At 51.5% G+C, this 10684-nt stretch overlaps 1 protein-coding gene across 1 annotated transcript; it reads right to left on the bottom strand.

Annotated features, from left to right (window-relative positions):
• Nucleotides 1–2678: 2678 nt before the first annotated feature.
• On the bottom strand, nucleotides 2679–9573 carry LOC106732337 (trypsin inhibitor ClTI-1). Its single transcript, XM_075929207.1, has 4 exons — nucleotides 9449–9573; nucleotides 9333–9370; nucleotides 6071–6180; nucleotides 2679–2899 (listed from the first exon to the last, which is right to left on the bottom strand). The coding sequence occupies exons 1-4, from the start codon at nucleotides 9510–9512 to the stop codon at nucleotides 2854–2856; spliced, it is 258 nt and encodes an 85-aa protein (XP_075785322.1). The 5' UTR covers nucleotides 9513–9573; the 3' UTR covers nucleotides 2679–2853.
• Between the last annotated feature and the right edge of the window lie 1111 nt (nucleotides 9574–10684).

Here is a 10684-nt window from a genome sequence, read left to right as displayed (position 1 = left end):
AGATAGGCACATGTTGCTATCTAGCTGTATATCTATAAATGAAAAAACATTCCACGGCACACCTTTCTCCCCTGGGGAGAGGAAGAGAGAACAAACAACTCGTGCCAGATGCTAGCATGGAGCCTAGTGCATTCTGGAAAATGTTTCCCTACCGTGGGGGTGAGTACAGCCTAGGAACCTCTATACAGCTGCATAAAAGTGCCTCTTAGAAACTGCCCAGCAAGGCTGAACCCAGACCAAGGTGGCTTAGTGGCAGTCTAGTGCCAGAGAGTGCTGGACAATTTTTGTGGCTGTGTAGCTGAGCCGGGGAGCATAGCTACATCCAGAGTATACACCAGGCCGCCCGGATCTTCCCTCTGTCAAGCCTTTGAGGCCTGGCTAACCCCAGGAGTCCCTGACAGGCTGGTGGGGGTATCTGACTAGCCAGACTAGCGGGCTGCAGTTGAGCTGGCGAATAGAGTTTGTTACCAAGCCCATGGGAGGCTGGGGCCTCTCACTTGCTCGTAGGAGCCACAAAGCCGACTGGAACCATCACATGAGCAAGGGCTGCAGCCCCTGGCCCTTTGCGCCCCTGGGTAATGGCAGCAGCTCCCGCAGCCTTCCCCCTGGTGCCTGCCATCCTGCTTCTGCTGGCAGCTCCCCGGACCTGCGGGACTTCTCCTAGCCGCCACTGCCCCCGTGTGGGGAAGGCAGGGGCAGCTGGAACGGCACTGCAGCCCCCAGGGTCAGGGCTGTGCGCTCGGGGATTGGGTGACCTGTTAGACACAGGCAGGTTCCTGCACTTCGCAGCTGGCGCCGGCAGCCCTGGTATGGCAGACTCCAGTAGCAACAGCTGCCCCAGAGCTCAAACTGGCTCCTGGGCCAGGAAGCCAGAGGCATGGAAAGCTGACGCCCCGGGGAGCCGCCCACTGCAGCAGCCCAGAGGGGGCCCCTGCTACGAGGGCTTGGACGTGCGCCATGCGACAGTGCCCTTAGAAATGCCCAGGGCTGGAGGCCTGGGCCTTCTTTTTTAGAGGTGGCCCTGGAGACACGGGGCAGGGGCAGGCGGTGCCAGCCCCACAGGGAGGCAGGGCAGTGCTCGGAAAGGACCCTGGTCTCTGGCACTAGTATCCCGCTTCCAGCCCTTGAGTACGGCCCCTGGCTGGTCAGAATTGGAGCCTTCAGGGCTTGGACACCCCACATGCCCAGTGTGCACGGGGGGCAAGCCAGCAGCTGCGAATTCACCCCCTTCCTCTGAAAGGGTGTGGGGGGGTGTTCTGCAATGATGGGCCCTGTTCATTAATTAATAAGGGTCCAACCTCTAGGGCCGGACAAACTAATCACCTTACAAAACTAACTAGAGTTTAACAAGTTGTCTTACCAAAATATTTACTAACTAAAAATACATTTAATCCTTCGGTGGAAGCAGGGAGCTTCCTTCTGACACTGCTCATTCACTCGTGTAGGCCTAGATTTGGCACTGCGATTGGCTAGCATCTTCCTGAGCCCAAGAGGAGTCTCATTCAAGTGAGCAAACTCTCCAATGATGCTGCAGTTTGATGCTGCATCAGGGACTTGCCTGTAATATGTTCCCCTCTGGGACTAAGATTTATAAAATCAATGCTGGACAAGACATCAACAATGCATTTCCACGTCAGAGTTCTTATCTGATAAGAGAACAGAATGTAGGCAGTGTGAACTCAGCACTTTGCTTTTGCTACTGACTAATGCAGCAATAATGAGATCGTTCTCTGCAAAGTAAAATGGAGTCACAGCAAAAAGTGTGCCTATGGAGATTGCAATGTGTAGACTGATAAAAGCTGAAGCTAGGTGTAGCCTAAAACTTATGGTACTGACAATTAACACAGACCACAGACTCGACTAGTACCAAAAGCATTGTGAGAATAGGCTTACCTGATGCCTACAAAGGTCCATACACCAATAAGAAAATGTTGCAAATTCAGAGAGCAAGACAGGTCTCTGCCTACACCAGGAAACAGAGCTCTCAGGGGAGGGAAAAGTTTTTTGGTAAACTATCCTAGCTTTTTAATTAACAATAACAAACCTGCATGCTAATGACTTTGCAGTGGTAGGGGATGATGTTGCATATACAGCAAGTTTAGCAATTTGCTCCTCTAAGGCTATGTCTAAACTACAAGCCTCTTTCGAAAGAGAGTCTAGGCTGCAACCACTTATTTCAAAAAAGCAAGCCGCTTTTTCGAAAGAGCACCCAGGCAGTCTGGAGGCTCTTTCGAAAAAGCCTTGTTTGCATTCAAGAACACCTTTTTTTTTCCCCAAAAGAACACTTTTGAAAAAAGGTGTTTCTTGTAAAATGAGGTTTACCGCAGTCAAAAAAACCCACTATGTTCTTTCCATTTAATTTCGAAAGAACACAGTGATGGCAATCTAGACGCAAGGGAAGTTTTTTCAAAAAAGGCCACTTGTTTCAAAAAAACCCTGTAGTCTAGACACCGTAAGTGAAAAATTCTCACACCTAGGTAAGTTAGGGACATGGATAATGCAGCAAGGATATAACTTGCAAGATTCCCACATGCTAAGCTACCTCAACCCCTGCATGAAGTAATCATGCCATCTCAGACAAATTCTATATAGATACAATCAAATTTGATTCAGAAAGCTTCACTCATGTAGTATATCTTTCAAAGAAAAATAGTGAGAATATAAATGACTCATACAGGTACATTCATAAACAGCTACAATTTTAATAAAATAATGGCATTAGGTCTATTCAAAAGTGGTATAAGAACAAAATATGCATGTTTAAGATAAAACTACTTAGCAGGCAAATTTAAGACATTTCTCTTCAGATTGGCTTTCATCTGTTGCATATTCTTCAAAATTTAATACTACCAATTAGCAGTATCCCTTCCATCTAATTTTGACATCTCTACTATTTTCCCTGTAACAAAAACAAAAAATACCATTAGCAGGCAGAGCATAATGACATGGCACACAAAAAGCATATTTTTCACTATGGAATTGTATTCCTTTTCTTTTTTACATCTTGCAAGCAGAATCACATTCAGTGAGGTTTTTAGAAAATCTTACTGCAAAGCTACAATATAAAAAGTTTGTACATATACTTAAGTGACTAACTAGAGGAAGCCTTACCTTTTAATCTATTACCGACGCAAGCCTGATATCGGTTTAGAAACCTAAGAAGTGTTAATTTGTGATAAAGCTTAAATTGAATGCCAAAAATATCAGTTACCCAAGAATACTATTGCGTAGGACAGGTTCACGCTCCCTGCAAAGAGTTTATAAAATTAAAGCTCAGCCACAGCCAAATTAAAGATCATACAACTCTAGGGCGTAGCTGGGTTCTCATCTGAGCACCCATTTAAGAATAAACCAGCCCAAACAAAACCATCGACATGTTTTGTTAGTCTATAAGGCGCTACCAGACCATTTGTTGTTTTTTTCTGTGCAGACTAACTCTGTTACCCCCTGAAGCTCCAGCCCAAACCTGTTCAGCTTTTTTTAAGTCAAAAGCACAAGCCCAGGTCTTATGGTTAAAAGAACACTGAAGCTTTGACTACACTTCTAAAATTATAGCACAGCCACGGTGCTTTACAGTGAAAGTGTGGCCACAGCAGGCGTGCTAGGACAGAACTAACCCAGAGCTCTGTGAAAGCCACCTCCACTAGGGGAGTAGCCCAGTTGTTTGCACTGGTGCTTTACAGTGCTGTAACTTGCTGTGCTCAGAAGGGCAATGCGGGGGGTTTCACACCCAACAGCCAGAAAGTTGCAGTACAGTAGAATGGCCATGTAGACTTAGCCTTAGTGTAACAAGTTCTGGGACACATCGCTGGCTCTACTACAAGCTTCTTGGGCTTGCTACACAATCTCTGTGCGTCAATTTCTCATTGTCTCAGGTGGGGACCTGGGTATTTGCAGTTTAAAAGAATTGTTTGCAAAGCTTTGGGAGATCTTCTGATAGACGTACAATAGGACTGCAAAGCAGCCATTCATTACAGTCCGAATACTTCTTTCAAACACTATCGCTAATTGCAGTCTTCTAACTCCCATCTCTTACTCAGGTATCTGCAAAGTCACTTAAAATATACCAGTCACTGTAAACTTCTTATAGACTATTGCTCAGTCACGACGCTAAAGTAAAGTTTAGGCAGATGACTGATGCAAGAGAAAACACAGTAAGACTAAAATACTTCAGATTGTTTCAGAGGTTAGCTATATAAGCTTTCTGTATGAAAGTAAAAGCTCTTCCCACTCTTCTTCTTTGAAAGCTTAGACCCTGCTCTCTTCTGAACTTGAGGGACTACTTATTGCATATATCCATAACTGTTTTCTCAAAGGTAAATTTAATTAAACAAGGGAGTATGAAATCCTTATTTGTCATTATGTTTATTCAGAGTCAAAAAATGTAAAAGTCTTTCAAATGATCAGCATACTACAAAACAGCCAAATAAGCAAACTTTAATGAATGTAATCAAACTTAAAAATCCACTTTCAAGCTGATACCCATGAATGTTCAGTCGAAGAGACATTGAGTGTTTCATAAGCCATCCAATGAGGATTTATGTACGATTTCATTTATATCAAGTGTCAATCCCATAATGCACAAAGCCATATAAAACGTCACGTGAGTGGTGTGTACGATTAGACAACATACCAAAAGCAAACAGGACTTTACAGAGATAGCCAATGAAAGTTTCTAAGCACTCTTACAAGATGAACAGCAGCCTATTTATGAATCTAAATTTATCTATTTAGCACTACATTGGAACTAAGGGGGAAACAGGAGTATCCTTGTTAAGTATGAATTTCATTTTCTAGGTTTTAAAGTGGTGGCAACATGCAGGCAATACAGAGGGGAAACCAATTCCCTTTAAGATATTCATGATATAAGCCTAGCACTGAGGCTAAGACTTGAGCAGACATCTCAGAGCTAGCTGTCATGTTGTTCACTCATGTTCCAGAGCAGTGCAGCTGTGTCAGATCTCCACGTGCAGGCCTATCCTGTGCTGGATACCCAGGGTTCCAGGTGGCCTTATGGCACAGGTGGGAGCCTTTTGGGTTGGGGCCACAGACCCACAGAAAAAACAGTCAAGGCCACACGAAAGAGAGAAGCCAACCCTCCCCCCCTCCCCGCCCTTGCTGACCTGGCCCCCAAGTGAAGAGAAAAAACCTCAGATGTGGCCCCCATACTGAGAAGCAGGGGGGAAGAATCCCCTCAACCTCCAGCCTCTTGGAGGGGGAAGGAGGATGGGCGGCTCAAGGCTTACCTCCAGGGCCAGATTAACTCCTCTCAGGGCTTGAGGCTGGTAGATTCCATGGGGGCCTCCTAGGCTCTGGGGTGGAGCCAAAAATGAAGGGTTCAGTGTGTGGGAGGGGGCTGCCAGGGAGAAGGCTGGGCATAAGGATTCAGGGGGTCTGGGCAGGAGATGGAGTGCAGGGGCAGGCTGGGAGTGTGGGCATTAGGTCTTGGTGGGCGGGGGTGCAGCAGTAGAGTGGGAGGGGTGCAGGGTTTGGGCAGGAGGGGGAAGGGAGAAGGCACAGGATAGGGGCACCTACCTATCACAGCTTGTGGGGGGGGGGGCAGAGGTGTCTGCACAATTCTGCACTCTGCAAGGAAGCACTCCCTGCAGGTACCACCCCCCAGATTCTTGGCCAATGCGTGCAATGGGGAGTGATGCCTGCAGGGAGTGCTTCCTTCCCTGCATAAGAATGCATGCACGGTTTAAGTCTAGTGCCCAAGAAGGCTGGGAGGACTTCATGGTACTCCTTCTTGGGGGATACCGCTGGTGCTCTATCAGTCCCTGTTTGCGAGCTGGTACGGCATTGCATCTTAACAGCGTGCTACTTAAAATTCCCACAGCCACTAGTTTTGCGGGATACATAAGCAAGCAAACAGCATCTGTGGCTAATGGAATCCAAACGCTCTCTTTTGTGGGTGACACCATAAAATGTGCTATAGGTCACTCCTCCACACACAGATTACAAAGTGTAAGTGAGCGGAGATCAGTAACCTTGCTGGAAATGGAAAGAGCCACTACAAGTTGGTCATACCTCAGACACAAGATCGTATGGAAGAGAGTTACAAGATTACCTGTTGGCAAGGCAAAGCACACACTCATTGGGATATGTGCGCCCATCAGTTCCACAAACCGGGCTCAAGTTCCTTGGACAGCCAGGCAAACCATACCAGTAGCATTGTGGCTAGGGAGGAAACAAACTTATGAAACGCTCTAGGAGAAGCCATTCCAAACAGCATTTTGGAAACCTCCCTGATGAAGCAATCGAACAAGCGCTGCCATACTGCAATGACATGCTAATGTATTTCTATTAGAAATAAAAAGAATCACCATTTCATAACAATCTGTGGTGGAGTTGAGAGATGTTGCATCTCTTTCCTAGTTACATGAAAAGGCATCGCTTTGGGCTTCACATACTAACTACATGCTCCCATTACATAACTAAGTACTTAAATTGCTCACCAGTCAAGGGGGCTTGAGTCAGCATTGCTAAAAAGAGTGGTTTTTACCTTAGGATACCTAACACAGGAAGAAATACAGTGGAGACAAGGGGCTTTAGTTTTTCCACAAAGTAAATTCAGAGGTCAAGCCAAGCTGGGTGTATAAGGCCACAAATGTATCTCCTGATAATACTGAAATGCCTTGTCTCATGCACTTTAGTTAACCAGAGATTAAAAAAGCCTCCACAGCATTTTTAGCAGTGAAGACACAAGTCACTTATTAACAAATCAGCAACATAATGTAACATGGAGTTCATTCAAAATCACGACAGTGTAACATGTTAGAGCCAGAACAGGAGTTTTTCTACTGAGAATAGTTATCTGAAGCTAGCTCTCTTGGTAGAAAAGCCTACACCTAAATTATTAGTCAACATTTACAGTAACTAATCGAATTGTCGACAGGATTCCCATCAACTATTTGATTAGTCTATAAGGGCTCTTCTGCCTTTGAACTGTAGCAAGAGCCCTGCTGAGATTCTGGTTTTTTGAAATGTACAAGAGCCCCAGCAGGGCTCTTGTACATTTCAAAAGCAGAATCACAGCAAAAGCAGTGCAAGTGGAGACTGCTTCAGTCCCCACTCACACCGCCATTTCCCCTGTGCCTCTACCTCCCCTGCTCCCCACAGAGATGGTGCTGGGGAGAACTGGCTTTTAAGCCAGCCCTCCCCCCAGCACTGGCTCCTGCTCTCCTCTTTGCTGCCTCTCTCTCATAGAGGCAGAAGGGGGGGGGGGGGGGCAACTAGTCACATCACTAGTCCACTATATGATATGTTGACTAATTGCTTACACCCCTAGTTGGTCAGAGGTGTGAGAACGCCACATGCTAAGCATCCTATGCTGATCTAACCTCTGGCATAGACGCAGCCTGGTCAACAGAAAAATGTTTCCATCAACCTAGTTACCATTTCTCAGGGAGAAGGCAAAGAAGGAGTTCCTACACAGATGCAGAAACCTTGCATAGGTGTAGTTTGTGTCTACACTGGCATATCTATGACGCCATAGCAAATAAATAGAGTTACTCCCTAAGGCTGTGTCCAGACTCGAGGGCTTTTTCCAAAAAACGTCACCTGCGTCTAGACTACAGCCACGTTCTTTTGAAATTAAATCGAAAGAACGTGGCTTTTCTTTCGACAGCGGAAAACCTCATTTCACGAGGAAGAACGCCTTCTTTCAAAAGTGCTCTTTCAAAAAAAGGCGTTCTTGGATGCAAACAGGGCTTTTTCGAAAGAGCGTCCAGACTGCCTGGGTGCTCTCTTTGGAGCAAGCGGCTCCTTTTCGAAAGAGAGCGTCCAGACTGCCTGGGTGCTCTCTTTGGAGCAAGCGGCTCCTTTTCGAAAGAGCGTCCAGACTGCCGGGGTGCTCTCTGGAGCGAGCGGCTCCTTTTCGAAAGAGCGTCCAGACTGCCGGGGTGCTCTCTGGAGCAAGCGGCTCCTTTTCGAAAGAGCGTCCAGACTGCCGGGGTGCTCTCTGGAGCGAGCGGCTCCTTTTCGAAAGAGCGTCCAGACTGCCGGGGTGCTCTCTGGAGCAAGCGGCTCCTTTTCGAAAGAGCGTCCAGACTGCCGGGGTGCTCTCTGGAGCGAGCGGCTCCTTTTCGAAAGAGCGTCCAGACTGCCGGGGTGCTCTCTGGAGCGAGCGGCTCCTTTTCGAAAGAGCGTCCAGACTGCCGGGGTGCTCTCTGGAGCGAGCGGCTCCTTTTCGAAAGAGCGTCCAGACTGCCGGGGTGCTCTCTGGAGCGAGCGGCTCCTTTTCGAAAGAGCGTCCAGACTGCCGGGGTGCTCTCTGGAGCGAGCGGCTCCTTTTCGAAAGAGCGTCCAGACTGCCGGGGTGCTCTCTGGAGCGAGCGGCTCCTTTTCGAAAGAGCGTCCAGACTGCCGGGGTGCTCTCTGGAGCGAGCGGCTCCTTTTCGAAAGAGCGTCCAGACTGCCGGGGTGCTCTCTGGAGCGAGCGGCTCCTTTTCGAAAGAGCGTCCAGACTGCCGGGGTGCTCTCTGGAGCGAGCGGCTCCTTTTCGAAAGAGCGTCCAGACTGCCGGGGTGCTCTCTGGAGCGAGCGGCTCCTTTTCGAAAGAGCGTCCAGACTGCCGGGGTGCTCTCTGGAGCGAGCGGCTCCTTTTCGAAAGGGCGTCCAGACTGCCGGGGTGCTCTCTGGAGCGAGCGGCTCCTTTTCGAAAGAGCGTCCAGACTGCCGGGGTGCTCTCTGGAGCGAGCGGCTCCTTTTCGAAAGAGCGTCCAGACTGCCGGGGTGCTCTCTGGAGCGAGCGGCTCCTTTTCGAAAGAGCGTCCAGACTGCCGGGGTGCTCTCTGGAGCGAGCGGCTCCTTTTCGAAAGGGCGTCCAGACTGCCGGGGTGCTCTCTGGAGCGAGCGGCTCCTTTTCGAAAGAGCGTCCAGACTGCCGGGGTGCTCTCTGGAGCGAGCGGCTCCTTTTCGAAAGAGCGTCCAGACTGCCGGGGTGCTCTCTGGAGCGAGCGGCTCCTTTTCGAAAGAGCGTCCAGACTGCCGGGGTGCTCTCTGGAGCGAGCGGCTCCTTTTCGAAAGGGCGTCCAGACTGCCGGGGTGCTCTCTGGAGCGAGCGGCTCCTTGTGGAAGGTGCCGCTCTCTGGAAGGGGCGTGCAGTCTGGAGGGGCCAGTAGAGGAGCACATCCCTAGAGAAGGCGGCGCTGCAAGACCTGGGCTTGCTGGCGCCCCTGGGTCAGCTCAGGGCAGGCAAGAGCCACAGCGGGGCAGAGCAAAGGCTCCAGCGCTGGGCCCCAGAGAGCCAGGCTGGCAGCGGCTGGGGCGCAGGGCCAGGGGGCGCTGCGGGGCACATGGAGCCGGGGAGGGGCGGGGGTCCCACTCACCGAGGCGGCGGCGCGCGCGGGCGGCAACAGGAGGGTGCCTGCGAGGAGAGAGAGGTACAGCGTTACCATGGCGACGAGCGCCGCGCCCCGCCCCGCCCCGCCGGCCCCGCCCCTACCTGCCAGCGCTGCGCACAGCAGCAGCAGCGCGGTCGCGCGCCCGGCGCAGCCCAACGCCCCCATCCCCGCAGGCGGGTTCCAGCGCCGCGAGCAGCGCGCTTATAAGGCGGGGGGACCCCTGCGGCCCCGCCCACGCCCGCGCGTCACAGGCCGCCCCGCCCACCTGGCGGCCCTGACCACGCCCCCGCAGCCTCCCCCTCGCTCATGGGGGTGGGGCAATGGTTGCCATGGGAGCGGACACGGAGAACCTGTGGGGGGGGGGGGTCGGTGGTACCTGTGGCGCTGTTGGAGGGATGGTACAATGGGAATGGGGGGGTCAGTGGGGCTGGGGAGATGGTACAATGGGAATGGGGGGGTCAGTGGGGCTGGGGGGATGGTACAAGGGGAATGGGGGGTCAGTGGGGCTGGGGGGATGGTACAAGGGGAATGGGGGGTCAGTGGGGCTGGGGGGATGGTACAATGGGAATGGGGGGTCAGTGGGGCTGGGGGGATGGTACAAGGGGAATGGGGGGGTCAGTGGGGCTGGGGAGATGGTACAAGGGGAAGGGGGGGTCAGTGGGGCTGGGGGGATGGTACAATGGGAATGGGGGGTCAGTGGGGCTGGGGGGATGGTACAATGGGAATGGGGGGGTCAGTGGGGCTGGGGGGATGGTACAATGGGAATGGGGGGGTCAGTGGGGCTGGGGGGATGGTACAATGGGAATGGGGGGTCAGTGGGGCTGGGGAGATGGTACAATGGGAATGGGGGGTCAGTGGGGCTGGGGGGATGGTACAATGGGAATGGGGGGGTCAGTGGGGCTGGGGGGATGGTACAATGGGAATGGGGGGTCAGTGGGGCTGGGGGGATGGTACAATGGGAATGGGGGGGTCAGTGGGGCTGGGGGGATGGTACAATGGGAATGGGGGGTCAGTGGGGCTGGGGGGATGGTACAATGGGAATGGGGGGGTCAGTGGGGCTGGGGGGATGGTACAATGGGAATGGGGGGTCAGTGGGGCTGGGGGGATGGTACAATGGGAATGGGGGGGTCAGTGGGGCTGGGGGGATGGTACAATGGGAAGGGGGGGTCAGTGGGGCTGGGGGGATGGTACAATGGGAATGGGGGGTCAGTGGGGCTGGGGGGATGGTACAATGGGAATGGGGGGGTCAGTGGGGCTGGGGGGATGGTACAATGGGAATGGGGGGTCAGTGGGGCTGGGCGGATGGTACAAGGGGAACAGGGTCAATGGTACCTGTG

Source organism: Pelodiscus sinensis, chromosome 5, assembly GCF_049634645.1.
Source record: "Pelodiscus sinensis isolate JC-2024 chromosome 5, ASM4963464v1, whole genome shotgun sequence".
Classification (NCBI taxonomy): Eukaryota; Metazoa; Chordata; order Testudines; family Trionychidae; genus Pelodiscus; species Pelodiscus sinensis.
Note: the sequence above shows the minus strand (reverse complement) of the source record. Positions and strands in the feature narration are given on the sequence as shown.

What these genes read in the sequence shown, in the direction of transcription:
- LOC106732337 (XM_075929207.1), bottom strand. Translation starts at nt 9,512, where the DNA reads ATGGGGGCGTTGGGCTGCGCCGGGCGCGCGACCGCGCTGCTGCTGCTG. An exon ending in GCTGTGCGCAGCGCTGGCAG is followed by an intron (nt 9,371 to 9,448) that starts GTAGGGGCGGGG and finishes CTCTCCTCGCAG; the next exon opens with GCACCCTCCTGTTGCCGCCC. An exon ending in CCGCGCGCGCCGCCGCCTCG is followed by an intron (nt 6,181 to 9,332) that starts GTGAGTGGGACC and finishes TTTCCTCCCTAG; the next exon opens with CCACAATGCTACTGGTATGG.